This window comes from Lepidochelys kempii, chromosome 5 (genome assembly GCF_965140285.1).
Source record: "Lepidochelys kempii isolate rLepKem1 chromosome 5, rLepKem1.hap1, whole genome shotgun sequence".
NCBI classification, from domain to species: domain Eukaryota; kingdom Metazoa; phylum Chordata; order Testudines; family Cheloniidae; genus Lepidochelys; species Lepidochelys kempii.
Genome location: NC_136384.1, coordinates 135,924,744 through 135,943,888, shown reverse-complemented (window position 1 = coordinate 135,943,888; position 19,145 = coordinate 135,924,744). Strand labels below are relative to the sequence as shown.

Here is a 19,145-nt window from a genome sequence, read left to right as displayed (position 1 = left end):
GAGCCTGCAGATTGCTGCAAAATCCATATTTCCAGCATGCCAAAATCTCAGTTCTATTAATACAAAGCAGTAATTGTTGGGTTTTTTTAATTGTTCAAGGAAAAGTGTGTGCTTTTCTGAGAAATGCACAAGCTGACATAAAAGTAACCCATATTCATTTGCAATTAATTTTGAAGATGATCAGACCTTTTGTCTTATGTTTAGAGTCTCTGCCGGGATATACTGTCGCACTCTGTTTGACCATTGCCATTAAAAACAAGACAAGTAATGATGAAATATTCGGCATCTTAAAAGATGTGCCCAACCCTAACCAGGATGATGACGACGGTAAGGATATCTGACATTAGGCATTACTAGGTCATTTATTCTTTGTTCAAAACTACTTTCACCAGCCTGTCGAACTAGGAATTGTGCCTGGTACATTGCCTCATGACTTTGTACACTTCCTCCATTTAGCATCACTTGACAGAAAACGGAACCACTATAAAACATTGAGTGTATTTTTGTTTCTCTTGCCCCATGGACAGGATCCATTCTTATCAATGGGATACTGGTAAGAAGGAGTAAACTGGTATTTGAGATGTACTATTGTGTGGCTGTTGCTGACAAAGACAGTATGAAAGAATGAAAAAGTCCCTCAAACTTCACCATCAGGATGCATTTCTTGGCATTAGTTTTGATTTAGAAAATGTAACGTGGTTTGTGTCCTAAGTATGTGAGAGCGCCTCTTTATAGATTACCTTAGCAGTTCAGAACAGCTAAGAGCTCAAGCTGCCATTCCCCTGGTCTAAACAAAATAGACATTCTTGTAAGGGGGCCTTGACTTGAGCTCACTTCCCAGCCTCACCCTTGCCGTAGACATCCAGTGTCTTTCTGTCCAGGGCTTATCTGTTCTCCGATGTCTTAGAAGAGAGGTTTGAGAAGTCACATCTAAAGTTGGTAGCTTGGGTGAAAAAGAACTTGAATAATTCAGTAATATGTGAGATTGTACAGGCACCTAGATGAATATATAAAAATCAAAATACATGGAGATAATAAAGTGGTGTAGGAGTGTCCCAAGTCAGGGGAAGAATGGGTTATAGCAGAGGATCTCAAAGTGTGGTCCGCAAGTTCTATTCAGGTGGTCCGCAGATAGTTCCTTCTAAGGTGCACACCTGGATGGCTGCACACGAGAGAATGAAGGGCCGTAATTAGGTGCCTGGACCCTGGAAAAGATACACATGTAAGGTGAGGTGGTGGCCTTAGGGGGTAGTAGGGTGAGAAGAGGGGGTGGAGAGAATTTGGGACATGCAGGGCTGCAGCGGCCAATGAAAGAGGCGACTTTCTCCAGCTCCAGGGCTGCGGCTGAGGGAGAGACTACTGATATTAAAATATGAGTTCTGTGCTTTTATTTGTGGAAGAAAAACACGTTAATTATTATTTAGGTTTTTTATATAGGTCTTTTATCCAAAGCGCTTTACAATAGTTAGCTAACGGTACAAACAACATTTGGAAAGATCATTAAGTGGTCTGCCAAGACCCTCAGCAATTTTCAAGTGGTCCGCGGGGAAAAGAAGTTTGAGAACCACTGGGTTATAGGAATCCTAAAGGGATTAAACTCCTGTTTATCCTCTGAAAAGAAAGATGTTGCTATGAGTGCTTTTGAAAGTCAGCAGTAGATTTTGCTAGGTTTGATAAAACTTTCAAATTGGAATGGCATCTTCCCTGCTGGTATGAAACGAGTTTGAGAATCGCCTCCTATAGCGGATGAGGGAGCAGTGTAGTGTAGTCCTAAATGTACTCCAGTAGCTGCATGTCAGTGAGGTAAGACTATCTCTGCAGCCTGAGGGAGTTGCTAATAAAACTGCAGCTTTTAGAAAGCATTGACTGATTCCTTGTTCAGGCTGTAAAGCTCAAATGCTAAATCTTAAATTTTACAAAATAAAGAAACCATGAATTATCTTCAGTGCTTTGTTTGCAGGGTTAGATTTTGATAAATACTTACTATATTGATTTTAATTTAACCCACTGTTTCAATTTGAAAACAACTTTCAGATGAAGGATTCACCTTTAACCCTTTGAAAATAGAAGTTTTTGTACAGACTCTGCTCCATTTAGCTGCCAAGTCCTTCAGCCACTCATTCAGTGCTCTGGCAAAGTAAGTGATAAATGCATTATATTTCTGAGTTTATGGAACACGTTTTGATTAGAACAGTGACTTGCTTGGTAGAGCTATTCTTCCACAAGCTTCAGTGTTTTGTATGTTGCACAGTGTAATGTGCAAGTAAGGAAGGAGAGAAGAGCTGATAGTTTTTTTTATTAAAGGGATGGTAGTGTGACTCTTACTATCCAAGCAGAGATCGTAATGTGTATTTTACTCCATGTGGCTAGGTCAAGATTCTGCACGTTCTGAGACATGCCTTAGCTTGTGGCTCACCTGGAAGAGTGCAGCAATAGATAGCACACTTCCCAGTGCCCACAATGAGCCAAGAGGGCCCCACCAGCATAAAGTACTCAGGAAGGCTTGATGTGTCTCACCTTACATGGGCTTTCTTGGTGAAACTTAATCTAGTTCTATATATGTTATGGTCCTGTGGTGTTAACGCTCCATGGTGCAGAGCCAGGTAGGTGCAGGTGGGGAGGCAATGGAGGGGTCTTGTATGGGGAAAGCAGGCGGAAGAGCTACATTCAGAATGCATCTGTGGAGGAATGGGGCCCATTACAGTGCAACTTGCAAGCTCCATTTGAGATCCTGTCATTGCGCAGTTAAATGTGACTTATCCCCAGGGGAGCTAGGACTTAATTCATAGAGCAGCAGTGGAAATAGTAAATAAATATTACTAAAGGGAAACGTGCCTTATTGTAGCGTCCTCAAACACAAATGTTAGCCAGGAAATGCAGATAAAATAATTTTAAAAGAAATCCCTATATAGCTTTAACTGTGGCCCTGTACCATCACACACACAGCAACCTAAACAAGAAAAGTCTGTCCTCCAGTACCTCTCATCTTCATCTCATTAGTGACTCCAGACATGCAAAGTGACTTATCTGTACTACCAGTCTCTTGCTAAACTGTTCTCTCCTGCATTTAAACTGAAGTTCAGTCTAAGTTTTAATTCCTATATGTTCCTATAAAAATTCTAGTTAGATTGTAAACTTCTCACGGGAGGAATGGTCTTCCTCTTTTACCACAATGTGAAGCATATTGGTGCTCTCTGTAGAACTATTGATGATGCAAAACACTTTAATGTAGCTTGAGGCTGCACAACTGAAGTCGGGATACAAGGATACAGAGCTGGTGCAAATTTACTGATGTAAGTGCAGTATATTTTAGATCTCTGTACAGTGCTACGTATATTTTAAATCTTAACTGTTAAACCAAGACACCTCACATTTAAATGGCTATCTTGTCTGTCGTCTTCGAGTGATTGCTCATGTGTATTCCACAATAGGTGTGCATGCTCACCACGTGCACCGGTGCCGGAATTTTTTCCCCTAGCAGTACCTGTAGGGGCAGCACCCCAGCGACCCCTGGAGTGGCACCTCCATGGCGCGTTATAAGGTGTGCCTTCCCCCCATCCTCCGTTCCTTCTTGCCTTCGGCGAAGGTGCATCGGAACTGCTGCTCCAGCTTTGCTGTAGCTCGTCCCCAGAACTTTTCGTTCGTTCAGTGCTAGTACCTGTCGTTAGTTAGCTGTTACAGTTACTTCATTTAGTTAGAGTACCCAGACCACGGTATGCCCCGCGCCCCGGGTTTTAAGGCGTGCGACACTTGTAGGTGATCTATGCCAAGTAGTGATCCACACTCAGACTGTCTAGGCTGTTTGGGTGAGACCCATATTAGTGATCATTGCAAAATTTGCAAGTCGTTTAAACCTTGGACTAAGAGAGAAACAGACATTAGGCTTCGGGCCATTCTCATGGAGTTGGTGCTGACCCCGGCTCTGGCACGCCGCTTCCGGTGCCATCGACCAGTCAGCACTGCTCCCTGTCTATGGGTCATAAGAAGGCTAAGAGAGTGCATTCTTCGCAGTGGCACCGAGGTAAACCAGGGGCAGAGACTAGACACTTGTCGGGCAGTCCTCGATCCCCTCCAGCCTCTAGGCTTCCAAATCTTGTTGAGTGGAGTAGCCCGACCACGTCGGAACAGGCCTCCCCAGATGTCCGGATGCCGTCCACACTGGAGGCCCTGCAGGCAGCCGGAGACAACATGACCATGCCGGTACCAGGAGCGCCGCCATTGTCGGCCTCCTGCTCCAGAGGCAAGCCACCACTGGGTTCTTCACAGTCGCCCCCTACGTGGCACCGGTCGCGGGAACGTTCCCGACGCTATTCTCTGCCCAGCAACTGTTCAGGACGTAGTCCACGTGGCTCATCCTCAACTCCCACCAGACTGTCTGGTTGGGTAGCGTCTGACCAGGACTCCCGGCACTGCTCCACGCTGCGGAGCAATTACCGATGGGTCCGAGGCAGACCTCACCAGAGGTTCTCGTCTCTCAGGGGTTACCGCAGCCGTTCACAGCACGGACATTGACGCCATTCCCACTCGGAATCCCGCTCCAAGTCTCTGCCAAGGCACAGTCTCCGCAGCCCGGGGTGTAGATCGCCGGCACCACGCCATCACGGGTCCACCTGTCAGAGCAGATCGCGGAGCAGCAGCTACAGGCAGTACTGGTCCTCTGCATCAAGGTCGCGATACTGTGGGTGACGCCGCTCCTGGCACCGCCATTCCTCCTGGTCCCGTGGCAGCGGCAGGTTGTTTGTCAGCCCGGGCTCCGCTCGTAGTCGCCCTTCCATGGACCAGGCCGAACAGCCGGGGCCGTCGGTGCCACAGCGGTACCAGTGGGCACAGTGACTTCCAACGCGACCCCTGGTGGGGGCCCTCTCGGTAGCTGGAGCCTCAGAGGTGCCGTCGGCCTCTCTTTCCAGGCCTCCGAGGAGAGGGTCGGTGGGACGTACATCCTCGTCACTGTGCCTGGAGACCGACCAGGTGGTGGACCCTCTGGTGCCAGTGGATACCCAGAGCACCATACCGGCTTCCTCACCCTCCCCAGATGAGGCGGCCCTGCACCCTTCCGTCCCACAGGAGGACTTTAGGGCCCATCAAGAACTTTTAAAACGGGTGGCATCGAGCCTTCACCTCCAGGCAGAGGAGCTGGAGGAGCCCTCGGTCTCCCTGTTCAATGTACTGTCATTTTCGGCACCGGGAAGGGTGACATTGCCCCTCCATGAGGGGGTGGCAAGGATCTCAAATACCCTGTGGCAAACGCCGGCTTCCCTGGCCCCCATCTCGAAGAAGGCAGAATACAAGTACTTTGTACCCACCAAGGGGCACGAGTACCTCTACACCCACCCGATGCCCAACTCCCTAGTGGTCGAGTCAGTCAACCACAGGGAGCAGCAGGGCCAACCATCCCCCTCTCCGAAAAATAAAGACTCAAGGAGGCTGGACTCTTGGCAGAAAGGTTTATTCATCCTCGAGTTTCCAATTGCGGGTGGCAAACCACCAGGCTGTGGTGGTTTCCACCAGGAACAAACAGATACACAGCTGCATGGCGTGAAGGACTCCCACACGACCCTGCAGACCCTGGGTCTTCATGTTCCGGCTCCAGCCAAAACTAAGTTTAAGCTGCAGCAGGCCCCTGCTCTGGCTGTGCAGCCTAAGTACGAGGCTGCCTATAAAAAGTCGGGAGACTATAAGAGGGCACGCTCAGCGGCAGTCACGGCCTGCCCCGCAGCCTAGGTCCTCCAAGGGCAAGCAGCCGGGGAAAAGGCAGTTTTGATGGGACGCCGGGCGGCACCCTGACAGTTCCTGAAGGGGATTTCCCCCCTCAATAAAGCTTCCCTTCTGCAATCGGTTGTGTGCTTTCCTCCCGGAGTGGTCGCGACTAACCTCGGACCGCTGGTCCTCAACACGGTCTCCCGGGGCTACAAGCTGCAATTTGTTTCGCCCCCACCCAACCATCCCCCACCCCAGTTCCTTCTGGGGGATCCTTCGCACAAAGCCCTGTTAGAGCAGGAGGTAGGGCTGCTCCTAGACCTGGGAGCAGTGGAAATGGTCCCCGGGGAGTTCAGAGGCAAGGGGTTCTACTCCCGCTATTTTCTTATCCCGAAGGCCGAAGGGGGACTCAGGCCCGTCCTGGATCTGCGGGATCTGAACCAGTTTATGGTCAAACTCAAGTTCTGCATGGTCTCCCTGGCCTCCATCATCCCCTCCCTGGATCCAGGGGATTGGTACGCCGCCCTGGATCTGTAGGACGCGTATTTCCACATCCACATATTCGAGGGGCACAGACGCTTCCTCAGTTTCCTGTTAATAAATGACACCAAGTCCATGTTAGTCCCAGTCCAGCACATAGAGTATATCAGGGAGCTCCTGGCACCTCATTAGCCACGGTCTACCTTCCACCGGACAGATTCGAGACCCTAAAGGGGCTCATTGACATGGTCACAGAGTTCCCTGTGACAACGTCCAGAGCATGCCTCCAGCTCCTGGGTCACATGTCGGTGTGCACGTATGTGGTCTGCCATGCCAAGCTCCAAATGAGGCCCCTCCAGCTTTGGCTGGCCTCTGAGTTCTCCCAGGCCCGGGACAGGATGGACAAGGTCCTCACTGTGCCCGACCTGGTGATTGCCTCCCTTCGGTGGTGGTCCACCCTGAACAACATGCTCCAAGGGGTCCCTTTCTGAGGCAGGGCCCTGTCGTTGGAGCTGGTGTCCGATGCATCGGACCTGGGTTGGGGGGCCCATGTGGGGACCATTCAGACCCAAGGGCTGTGGTCGGCCCTGGAGCTATCCCTACACATAAATGTCAAGGAATTCAGGGCGGTGTGTCTGGTGTGTGTGTGGCCTTCTGCTCGCACTTATAGGGCAAGGTGATCAGGGTCCTCAAGGACAATATGGCCTCGGTGTTCTATATCAACAGGCAAGGCAGGACCCAATCCTCCGCCCTCTGCCGCGAAGCCCTCAGACTGTGGGACTTCTGCATAGCCCACGACATCTCCCTGAGGGCCTTCCACCTGCCGGGCGCCCGCAAGAGCAGGGACTTCTCCTCCTAGCACAAATGGTCTTTCCACCCGGAAGTGGCTCACCAGCTCTTCCAAGTGTGGGGAACTCCCCAGGTGGACCTGTTCGCGATGAGACAGAACTGGTGCTGCCCCCGGTTCTGCTCCAGGGGGGTCTGGGAAAGGGCGCCATCTCAGATGCCTTTCTCCTGTCCTGGTCGCACCAGTTACTCTATGTGTTCCCCTCCGTTCCCCCTCATCAGCAGGGTCCTGGAGAAAGTAACAATGGACAAGGCCCGGGTTCTCTTGATTGTCCCGGCATGGCCCCGGCAGTATTGGTACGGGACCCTCATGGCCTGGCAGTGGCTCCGCAGCAGCCATTGCCGCTCCACCCGGACCTGCTCTCCCAGGACCGGGGCTGCCTCCTCCCTCCCAGCCTAGCGGCTCTCCACCTCACGGCGTGGCTGCTCAATGGCTAGGTGGGGAGGAGCGGATGTGTTAGGAGGGGGTCCAGCGCGTTCTTCTGGAAAGTAGACGGCCCTCCACACGCTGTGCCTACGTGGCGAAGTGATCCCGGTTCTCCAGATGGGCCGCCAAGCAGGTGTTTCCCCGGTGGCCGCCCCAATCCAGCTTATCCTGGACTACCTCCTTCACCTTAGAGCCCAAAGCCTGGCTTTTTCGTCGGTCAGGGTGCACCTGTTGGCCATATCGGCCTTCCATCCGCCGGTGCAGGGACACACGGTGTTCTGCCATGCTATGACTGGATGATTGCTTAAGGGATTGAACTGTCTTTTTCCCATGTGCTAGGCCACCTGTCCTGCCATGGGACCTGAACTTGGTGTTATCCCGTCTCACGGGGCCCCCGTTTGAACCTCTGACCACATGCTCCTGGTCTCACCTCTCGTGGAAGGTGGCCTTCCTGGTTGCTATCACATCGACCAGGCAGTTCTCGGAGCTCAGGGCCCTGACCTCCGAACCCCCGTACATGGTTTTTCATAAGGATAAGGTTCAGCTCCGGCCACATCCCATGTTCCTCCCTAAGATGGTCTCCGCCTATCACTTGGGCCAGGACATTTTCCTGCCTGTCCTCTGCCCCGAGCCCCATGCGTCCAGTGAGGAACGCCGCCTCCACACAGTCGACGTGAGTAGGACGCTGGCCTTCTACCTGGAACGGACTAAGCCGTTCAGGAAGTCCTCTCAACTGTTTGTTGCCTCAGCTGAACGCATGCAGGGTCGGTCGATTTCCACCCAGCGCCTCTCCCACTGGATCACCTCGTGCATTCGCACCTGTTATGATCTGGCGGGTGTTCCCCCGCCGCCCATTGTAAAGGCACACTCAACTCGGGCCCGGGCCCAGGCCTCGTCGGCTGCCTTTGTGGCCCACGTCCCCATCCAGAATATTTGTAGGGCCGCCACTTGGTCTTCGGTTCACATGTTTACCTCGCTCTATGCGATTGTCTCCCAAACCAGGGATGACACCAGGTTCGGCAGGATCCCGTGCTCTGTCCGGGGATCTGTGAACTCCTCCTGCCTCCAACAGGTATAGCTTGGAATCACCTATTGTGGAATACATGTGAGCAATCACTCAAAGAAGAAAAGACAGTTACCTGTTCTGTAACTGGTGTTCTTCGAGATGTGTTGCTCGTGTCTATTCCACATCCCGCCCTCCTTCCCCTCTGTCGGAGTTGTCTGGCAAGAAGGAACTGAGGGTGGGGGGAGCACACAGCGCCCCTTATACCACACCATGGAGGCACCACTCCAGGGGTCGCTGCGGTGCTCCCCCTACGGGTACTGCTAGGGGAAAAACTTCCTGTCTTTTTTGCTGAATCAGTTTCTGTGTAGAATTCCAGCCTTGTGTGAATTTTTGTTTCTGTCTTCATCTTGTAAGGGCCAAAAAAACTAACACACACATTCCTGGGTTTTATTTTCATGTTGGGTTAGTAAACTCTAGCAAAGACCACAATACAAACAGAGCTGTTACCGGATGGTACTTAGGAAAAGTAAGAGTTGGAAATGAGCACAGTGCAATCAGTATCTTATGACTTGTGTCTTTCTCAAAGGTGACTTGCTAGTGCTGTACTTAGTGGTTGCATTATGTCAGGATGCCCCAGATAGCAATTAGATTTCAAAACATACTTGTTACCCTTACTTTCAGATGACCCTGCGCCCTGGTTTCAAGCATCCCCTGCTCCTGGTTAAATGTTCCAGTTGTGCACTGTGCTGGCAACATCCCTACTACCCAGGGGTGGCACAAAGGGGGGCAGGTAAGTGGTGCATTTCTTTACTATATGGCAGAGTTTTGCCAATTTTTTTTACATTACCTTTTGGAATATAAAATACCTCTATATTTGCAAAACCCTGCCATATAGTAGGGAAAATCCCTCATATGACCTCCCCCCCCCCTCCCCCTTGCAGTCTGGCTCTACATGTGAGGTCATGAGCACTGCATATATCGGGACATCTTGGAGCAGGAGCAGCTGATAAATAGGTAAACCTATGTGTTGAATGTCCCAAAGAGCAAGCGGCATAACCTTACGTTAACTGGGTAACACCTGTCTACCAACGATCCTTGGTGTTGCACAATAAAATACCAACTAAGTAATTTTAAATACGACACAAGTAATTGTCAGGATAAAACCATACATTAAATCAAAAGCTTTTTGATAGAAATGTCTTAAATTTGCCTAAGCAAGATAAAATACATCCTAGAATTTTTTACTGGATTTTTGATTCCGAGCTTCTGGTACAGAAACATTTGAACTCGTAGATATTCTGTTGCAACTGTCTAAAATATGTTCTTTAAATTTCTCTTGATCAAACATTGTGTATGTAGATACCATATGCTGTGCTAAAACGTGGCACTTCATGTAAGTACATTCTGAATCCGTTCACTCCCAAATCCGTATATTGGTTTCTGAACTAGCAGTGAAACTTGAAATGTTTTCAGGTTATATTGCTGCTTAAATTCAGAAAGGTGCTGCATAAACTGCCCCTGGAAGAAGTGTAGCAATTTCGAGCCTGGCTGGCCCCGACCTGCAAGTGATGATACACTGGCAGCCTGCTGTGGCCAGGGAGCCTTCTTGCCGTCACTGGCACACCTGGCACCATCAATTGTAGCATTGGGTCTTAAACTGGTAATTTACATTTTATGTCTTAACAACTTCTGTTATGACACTCACATTCAAACACCAACAAAACTTAGCAGGGGAGTTGTTGGAGGATCGTCTGCTGTGGAGTGTATGGGATAATACGCTACAAGGGCATGTCTACACTGGAGCACTCAGATACGTTAAGGCAAATCAACTAAAGGGGTAAGTTAAAATGTTAAATCCATGCGTGGCTGCTCTCATTCAGGAGAAAAGTGGCAATAATTCGCTATAGATTAAATTCCATTAGGGACTTGTCTACATGAACAATTAGACTGCGTCCAACTGGGGTGTGAATTACTCCACACTAGCCTGCTAGTCTAGGTCTAACTGTGGGCATCCTGATGACGCACTTTAACAGTTTGTTAGAGTGCTTTAACACGCATCGTCAGGGCTCGCGCAGACCATGAGACCACAGCGGGCTAGTGTGGGGAAGATTCACACCCTGGCTTGCCGCAGCCTAATTGCTTCACTTTACTCCGAAGCGAGATCATCCACATGGGGGCTTTACTCTCGTCGGCTTCAAACTAGTAGTTCATCTGCCTTAACTTTCCAAAGTGTTCCTGTGTAGACATGGCCTATCAGAGAATCCCCATGAATGGGTCACAGTGAGAGTGTCTGCACAGCCGGTAGCAGTGAGCCTCCCAGCCTGGGTCCGTGGACTCGGGCTTGCGAGGTTCATACTACTGTGCTAAAAAATGGCTGTACGGACAGCGCTTTGAAGTTGCAGCTTGGCCTCTGAACCCGCCCCCCTCCCTAGCTCTAGCCTGAGCTGCAGAGTCTACACAGCTACTTTTAGTGCTGTAGTGCGAGCCCCGGTCTGTTGACTCGGTCTGTGAGGCTCACTACCGTAGGCTGCGTAGGCATACTCTCAACCAAACTTTTACTGGACCACTTCAACGACTTGCAGTGCATCCACTGATTGCTTTTATTTGTTATAATAAGGTTTCATGAAGTCTTCAAAACACTCGCTGAAAGTGATGAGGGGAAGCTCCATGTGCTGAGGGTTGTGTATGAGGTCTGGAAGAACCATCCACAGGTAAGAGTTGTGGTTTCAGATGTTTATTGAAGCTTGCATTCTCACGATAATCGGATACAACAAAATGAACACTGAGAAGCCTAGAAACTGAATTGTTTGCAAAGACAGCGTTGCATTTTATGCTCACTTTATTAAAAAAAAAAAAAAGGCCTGGCCACTGTTTACTTAAATTGTTTAGTAGAAAAAATTCAAAGTATTTACTGGTGTTACTAACAGCATCTTAGATTAGGTTTCAGAGTAACAGCCGTGTTAGTCTGTATTCGCAAAAAGAAAAGGAGTACTTGTGGCACCTTAGAGACTAACCAATTTATTTGAGCATGAGCTTTGCTCATGAGCTTTGCTTATGCTCAAATAAATTGGTTAGTCTCTAAGGTGCCACAAGTACTCCTTTTCTTTTTGCATCTTAGATTAGATATCACATTTTTAGCTGTTTCTCACTATGCTACCTCCTTTCAGCATTTATTCCAAATTGATGGCAATTTGACGATCATCTTCTCAGTGCAGCGTTTGAGTTGCTAACCCTGCAAGAGAATGGCTCTTATTAAAACAGCCGTTTCCACTGGGGTGGTTAATATTATGGAATCATTTCTCTTGATCTTAAGTTTTTTGTAAGAGTTTGTATTACAAAATCTAAACTTGGACCAAATGCTTCAAAGAAATAAAAGTCTATCACTTAGAACTTGCTCTGACTGCAGACATTACTTGAAATTAAAAAAAAAAAAAAAAAGTGTTACGATAAACTTGGGCTCAAGGCAATGTGCTTGTAGAATTGACTGGATCAACTGATGTGGCAGATTGGTTTTGTGATGTGGCTGTTGCTTAATTGAGGTAAATACAACCTTAATTGTTTGGCTGTGTTACTGAGATTCAGCAGTAGTTAGTGCTCACCAATTGAACCAAATGTAGATACAGATTTAGTTAAATTGTTGCAGGTCTTCTAGTGTTAACACTGTGTGTGGGTGATCTTAAAACTAGTTCAGTGTGACCGTCACACCAGCTTACTCGTATCTGGTAAAAATTGCACCTTTAGTTAAACTCCTCTGCACACGCTGTTGCCTCAGGCCTCTAGAGAAGCAACTGCCCTTGCAGAGGGCATTCATGCTGCACTAGCTAATGATGGCTGTTAAGCAGAGGGTCACTGGAGAAGCTATAACTGATAGCACCTATTCCTGTGTTTCATACCAGCAATGAACAGGTAGGATTGAATATCTCTTATTACCGTAGGTATCATGATGCTCTAATATAGTAAACAGATTTTTTTTTTCCCCCCTCTCTCACAAGATGATTGCTGTGCTTGTGGATAAGATGATTCGGACGCAGATAGTTGATTGTGCTGCCGTAGCAAACTGGATCTTCTCTCCAGAGCTTGCTCATGATTTTACTAGGTAACAAAACGAATTCTCTGTTGCTGAAACTAACATTCAGTTGGCTTGGACATATTTTCACTTTGTGGATAATGTACACGGAATACCAGTTTACTTTGCACAAATTCTTGGCTATTATGGTGAGCAAACAATTTTTAAAAAATAAAAATTACCTTTGCACTTCATACACAACCTACCTGTCAACCCCTCCAAAAGGATATATGTCATTCAACATTTTCCATTTAGAGTTGAGGTGCAGGTTTATAAGGAACCCAAGAATCCATCTTGTCTAGTTTCCGGACAATGGCCTATAACTTCAGTGTGCCTCTGAGGAAGGTACACCTCTACAGTCACCATGCAAACTGCTTGTTGGCATAGGGACTGTATTGGTCTGCACTAGTTTAGCACAATGGGAACATGATATGTGGCTGAGGTTCCTAGGTGCTGCTGCAATACAAATAATAATAATAATTAATTGGGGGTGGGGAGAACGTCCCAGACACAGACTGGTTCATGTAACTATCATCTATAATTGCAGGTACTGTTGTTGCTATACCTTTGTGAATTATACTTATCACTGTCAGTCCTATAAGTTAATAGTACATTGTATTCAGATAATTACTTTTTTAAAGTCAGTTTATTTGTTCATATAGTTACACTGAGTATCCAAATCATTAAAGAAAAGGATACCACATGACAGTATCCTGTGGAGACTCTAGCTTCGTGACGTTTTTTAACTCTCTTGACTTAGAACATTCTAACAAAACAAATCCATGATGTGCTTCATGCATTCCTGAATACATTCAAAATAGAACACCACTCATGTTCAAGGAAAAATGGAGGAAAGATCCCACTGTTAGTAATAGGAAGACCCACCTGTTTAAGTGTACTCCCCTAGTATTAATATTGGTACTTCACATGCATAAGTTGCATAAATTGCAAAGAAATTCAGGTTATAGCTGAAACTTTGGAAAATTCTTCCTCTGCATGCATTTCTGTAATAAATTATGTACTCTTAATACGTTCTGGTAACACTTGAAACCCGCACTGTTAGTCTGAATGAGTAAGAAGGTTGGGGCTAAAATACAGCTAAGATTTTAGATTTTAGACGTGTGATTTTTTTCTCTCTGCTCTTTTACAGTTTACTATTTACTGTGTTTTGTATTTTGTTACCGGCTACAATAAGATTATAATTGGTTCTCTGGTAGGTTCTATATCTGGGAGATCTTACACTCCACAATTCGTAAGATGAACAAGCATGTAGTGAAGATCCAAAAGGAACTAGAGGAGACTAAAGCAAGATTAGCCAGGCAACACAAACGAGTAAGTGTCTTGTTTTGTATCTTGTAAATATATTAGTAGCACTAGTCTATTGAAGTAAAGCCATGTAAATTTCACATTTACTGCATTTCAGACTAAATCATACTTTTTCTGTGGCAGGATGCATGTCAACTGATATGAGACTTGCTCTGAGAGTCACAAAATAAATATGCTGTAAATGTTTCTACAACATTATACCCATCAGTAGCACATAGATATTGACTTGGATTCCACAGGGATTGTGATACTAACATGAACTTCAAATACAGCTGTAAAGGCTGTTACAGCCAAGAAGTCAAAGTAAATGGAGCTCAGTTTACGTTCCTTTACTGCTTTTTTAGCTCTTTCTCATGAGGTAACTACAAAAGAACAAAAAGAAAAGGAGTACTTGTGGCACCTTAGAGACTAACCAATTTATTTGAGCATGAGCTTTCGTGAGCTACAGCTCACTTCATCAGATGAAGTGAGCTGTAGCTCACGAAAGCTCATGCTCAAATAAATTGGTTAGTCTCTAAGGTGCCACAAGTACTCCTTTTCTTTTTGCGAATACAGACTAACACGGCTGTTCCTCTGAAACCTACAAAAGAACACTAAATTTTTGTTGCCAACTATAGATGCTTCAGTGACAGCTACCTCTCAGCTAACTCACTCTCGTTTTCTGTTACATTCTTGTGTAGCAATGGAAATTGTATTTTCAGTATTTCAGCTTTACTGTAGTTGCAGATAAAAGGTTCGTCTTCAAACTTGTAGATATATCATTTAGTAACTTGATAAATATTACAGAAAAGCAAATTAGAGAGGCTAGTCATGGTAGAGAAGCTGGGGGACTCAACTGACCTACTGTCCCATGCTTACGCTGCCACTACGTTCCAGGGCATGCTTCTGGATTTTGACAGTTTCACATACTCTTTTTGTTTGCTCTGAATACATTGTGAATCCCCATGTGTGACCTTACCCCCAGAAGTTACTAAACAAGATGTTAAAGCTTTAAACATTATCCCTTGTGTGTAACGATTTCAGTATTATTTTAAAACACATTATTTTGGTTCCAAGGATAACTGAATGTCAAAATAGATTAAATGGGAAAGCTGATAATGTCTGAAGAAACTGATTGATTGACATCCCAAACTACACTTGTGGGGAAAAAATTGAGTCTTGCCCCTCCGCATAAAGTCTGTATGGGCATTAGAAGCACTTAGTACCTTGAGTGTCTTCTCCGTTATCTTTAGCATAATTAGTTTTATTTAATGCATTTCCGGTTATGTTGGAATTCAGTTCTGAACAATACTGTAGACTGTGTTGTGTGAATGATGCTTCCCTGCACTATATCCTTAGATGACTGGACCTATAATGTGTTAATGCGGATATAAGCTGTTTTGAAGAAAAGTTACATTCAGGGCTGCAGAGGAAGAAAAGTACTTGCTTGTCAGTTTTTATGCAAGCAATCACACCTCTTGGATTACTTAACACAGGGGCCCTAGTTTTGTCATCCTAAATTGGTTTTGCATATAGTATTTCTACAAATATTTGAAGTTTATAGCTGTTTAATTTCTGGACAGATGTGCAGAAAAACAATCTTTCGTGAGAATAACAAAGCAAATAATACCTGCAGTCAAAACCTTCATCTGCCTAATTCCTTATTTCCTACTAAACTACATTTAGTTCTTTGTATAACTTCCCTTGACTGACTCATGGCTAGGTGCTAAGGGTCAAATGGCAGTTCTGAAGATGCTTTTTTTTTTTTTTAAATAGATTAGGGGGACAGACAGTAACTGTTATCTAAATTCTCCTTTCGTAAGGAGCACCACAGTGAGCCCATGTCACAATTACAAGGGCTAACTGCACCTCTCTCCCCTTCCTGGTCTCCGAGTGCACCCTCTCCACTGTCCAGCCTTGTGCCTTTACCTCTCCCGGGGTACTCTTAGACCAGGCCCAGCACGCAGGGTATTAACTATGTGCACACCCAGCAGATTCTACTGCGTTCTGGCACCTGCTGTTCTTCCATTCAGGAGTCTGTGACCAATATTGTGGTTGTTGACCGCGCAGCCTTTCTAAACCAAGATGGTTTTTTAGCAGTAGAAACAAAGCATTTAAAGATTTTAAAACAACCTTACCATCCCTGGCAGGTAAACGAAGCTGGCCTAACTTCTTCAGACATCTCCACTGTGTGGGTGTGTCTGTCTGTTTGGTTCCATCAGACAACTCCCCACCTCTCGGGGACGAGGGAGGAGGAATCTTCCTTTTTAAACCTGTCGCAGTTCTTTTGATCTCCTTGTCCTGTCCTGGCAGCATCTCTTCTCAGTGCAAGTGTTTGCTGAAAAGTGGTCTATCCTTAGCTATTCCTCTTCCCTACCAGCCCCATGTAAACTAAAGCAGCATATTCATATAGTAAACAACCCATGAATGCAGTCAATTTACAGTATTGATAAGTGATTACAGAGCAGCTCCACTTCCCTTGAGGCCTCATTAGGCAAGTTGCTAGCAGCTATGCACATGTGTTGTAGTATGAGCACTACCAGGATCTCACTAGCTAAACTTTACCATGGTTGGCTGTGTCAGTAACTTTGTTACTTTCACTTCCAGCGAGACAGTGACGACGACGACGACGACGATGACCGAAGCAGCGATAGGGAAGATGGACCATTGGAAGAGCAGATAGAACGCTTGCAGGAGAAAGTAGAGTCTGCTCAGAGTGAACAAAAGAATCTCTTCCTTGTTATATTCCAGGTAACAGTGTGGGATTTTGTCCCTCTGGCAACCCTCAACTTTTAAGGGGGCTAGAATTCGGAGGGTATGGGGAAGGATGAATAGCTTTACTATGGAAGCTAGTAATGTGGTCCAGCCACTCCAGAGCAAGAAACTTCTAGGTTTCCCCTAGAGAGGATTTGTTTAACTTCAAAATGTTTGAATAAAGGAGTTCTTATACCAGATTGCGCCTTTCTTGAATAAGCAAAAGGCAGTGTTTGTCTAAATGCAGTGTTTAGTATCTCTTAATTTAAATGAATTCTTCAGACTTGATTGTTCAAAACTTCTGTCTGTAGAATATCTCATGGATTATTTTGTCCAGAATAATAACTCACTAATCTTAGATAAGTATGTTCCTTCATGTTCCAAGACATGCTTAACCAGTACTTCCTTAAAACTATTCTCTTTTTTAGCGTTTCATTATGATATTAACCGAGCATTTAGTGCGGTGTGAAACTGGTGGGATTGATGTAATTACGCCTTGGTACAAGAACTGTATAGAGAGACTGCAACAAATCTTCTTACAGGTTGGTCTCGTTCAGCAGGTGGATAATGCTTAGTGATTTGAGAATCAGTCCTGTTCATCTAGCCTCATCCACTTCATTTAATTAAGACAGCTGGGTGGGGCAGTGTTGTCCTAATTGGTTAGCAAAGGGGGTAGTGCGTAGGTCTCCTTGCTTCTAATCCCAGTTTTGCCAGTGACTGTTACTGTAGGTAAACTATTTGTTTTACATCCATTTTACAATGGAGGGATAGTTAATACAAAGCGTAAGGGATATATCAAGACTCCATGCTTGTAAAGGCACTTGAAGATCCGCTAAGAGGTGCTATTATATGTAAGTGCCAAGAATGGATTGAGAGAGGGTAGTTGTAAAAACTTTATCTGTGAAATGACTGCAGCCCTGGGAGGAAATGTTTAAAGACCCCTATTAAACCACAAGAACTTTGGAACTCTGCTGTCTCTTTTTAATATCTGGTAACCAGTGTAAAAAGACTAAAGTTTTTGGTGACTTGGCTGAAAGTGACAGGCCAAGAAATTGAAAGTGGTCCTCTCTGTGAATACTAGTTGGTAACTGTACAGGATATGGTATGTAATTCTTCATGTGGATTACTCTCCCATATTTGTAAACAAAGTTTACATGGCCTCCTAGTAGTATATTCAATCCTACAGTTACCTCCATGCATGTGCAGAGGCCCACCCACAACGCACTTCAGGATCAGGACTGCAGAGTCACCATTGCTAGCATTTTCCAGGTTGTTTCGCACAGGGAGAGTACAGCACTTAGCAATTCAAGATACAAACGCAAATGCAGTTTCTACATCCTGTCATTTCTCCAGGCTACACCTTCCTTGCAGGTGGTAGAAATTACGTGCAGCCCTGCCCAGTACCCAGTGTAGCCCTAAGGTCTGGCCAAAAGTTTGGCTCCTGTGTTTGATGCATGTTCTTTTCTCTGCATGTTTTGGTACATAAAGGCAACTAAGAGTACTAAAGCTGTCTGTCTCTGTCTGCAGCACCACCAGATAATCCAGCAGTACATGCTGACCTTGGAGAACCTTCTGTTTACAGCTGAACTGGACCATCACATATTGGCTGTGTTTCAGCAATTCTGTGCTCTGCAGGCCTGAGAATTTTTCACATGCTGAGTCTTATCTGCAGGACTTAAACTGATTTCGTATTTTTAAACAAAAAGGGGAAAACTTGACGTGGGGAAGGAAGAAGCTTTGAATTCAAGATGGCTTAATATGTTCTTCTGCATAAATGATACAGTACAGTACTCTACCAGACATCAACTGTTTTAGCGTCCTAGGCCTTTGCTATGACTGGTAGAGGACTGGTGTGGAATAATTATGAATTCTTTTAATTTGTCCTTTTAATTTTAAATGATTTGAATGTTGGCTTCATCATAGCATTTGTTTTTGGTTTTTTTGTTTCTGCCCTCTGTTGTTTATATAAAAATAAATAGGGAAAATATTAGAGAATTGGTTACCTCTGCCTAATCTTAAAACAAACAATTCCCCCAATTACCATAATGTGAAGCAGGTCATAGAGCGTCTTGTGAATGTGATAGACATGCAACTCTTCAGTGAGCAACTCGATAAATTCTCTTTAGTTAGGCAGAGGAAAAGTATCTTAACTTCAGGCATGTGAAACGCTGAGTCAAGCTTACAAAGTAGTCTAGAGCATATGATGAGTTTATTACCAAACTGAATAGACTTTCACAGTTTGAAAGAGAATGGTTGAAATACAGTTGAAATATGTTTTTTAAATCTATTGTCTGGTCTTTTTTTATTACAGTAATTACAAACATTATGCTGCTCATAAACATAACTGTTCATTACAAAAGGTTTTGTAGGAACTGTTAACAATTGGGAAGCTTCATGCTGACATCTTCTGAGGAATATATTGCTACTTTCCAACACCCTAAAAAGATGAGTTACCACCTTACAGTGCCTATTCCATACCCCTAATCATTTTTGTTGCCCTTCTGTGTACTTTTTCCACATCTAATGCATCTTTTTTGAGATGGGGCAACCAGAACTACATGCAG

The 19,145-nt window shown here is 45.5% G+C and overlaps 1 protein-coding gene across 6 annotated transcripts in view; it reads left to right on the top strand.

Moving 5' to 3' along the window:
• Nucleotides 1–18,864, top strand: part of NCBP1 (nuclear cap binding protein subunit 1) — a 60,052-nt gene extending 41,188 nt beyond the window's left edge. For all 6 annotated transcript variants that reach the window (XM_073346045.2, XM_073346043.2, XM_073346044.2 and 3 more), the window contains 8 exons: nt 205–327; nt 2,035–2,137; nt 11,074–11,167; nt 12,449–12,552; nt 13,740–13,854; nt 16,435–16,578; nt 17,010–17,123; nt 18,109–18,864. In XM_073346045.2, coding sequence (XP_073202146.2) covers nt 205–327; nt 2,035–2,137; nt 11,074–11,167; nt 12,449–12,552; nt 13,740–13,854; nt 16,435–16,578; nt 17,010–17,123; nt 18,109–18,222 — 911 coding nt within the window. In that variant the 3' untranslated portion in view covers nt 18,223–18,864. The remainder of the gene's footprint in view (nt 1–204; nt 328–2,034; nt 2,138–11,073; nt 11,168–12,448; nt 12,553–13,739; nt 13,855–16,434; nt 16,579–17,009; nt 17,124–18,108) is intronic.
• The last annotated feature ends 281 nt before the right edge of the window (nt 18,865–19,145 follow it).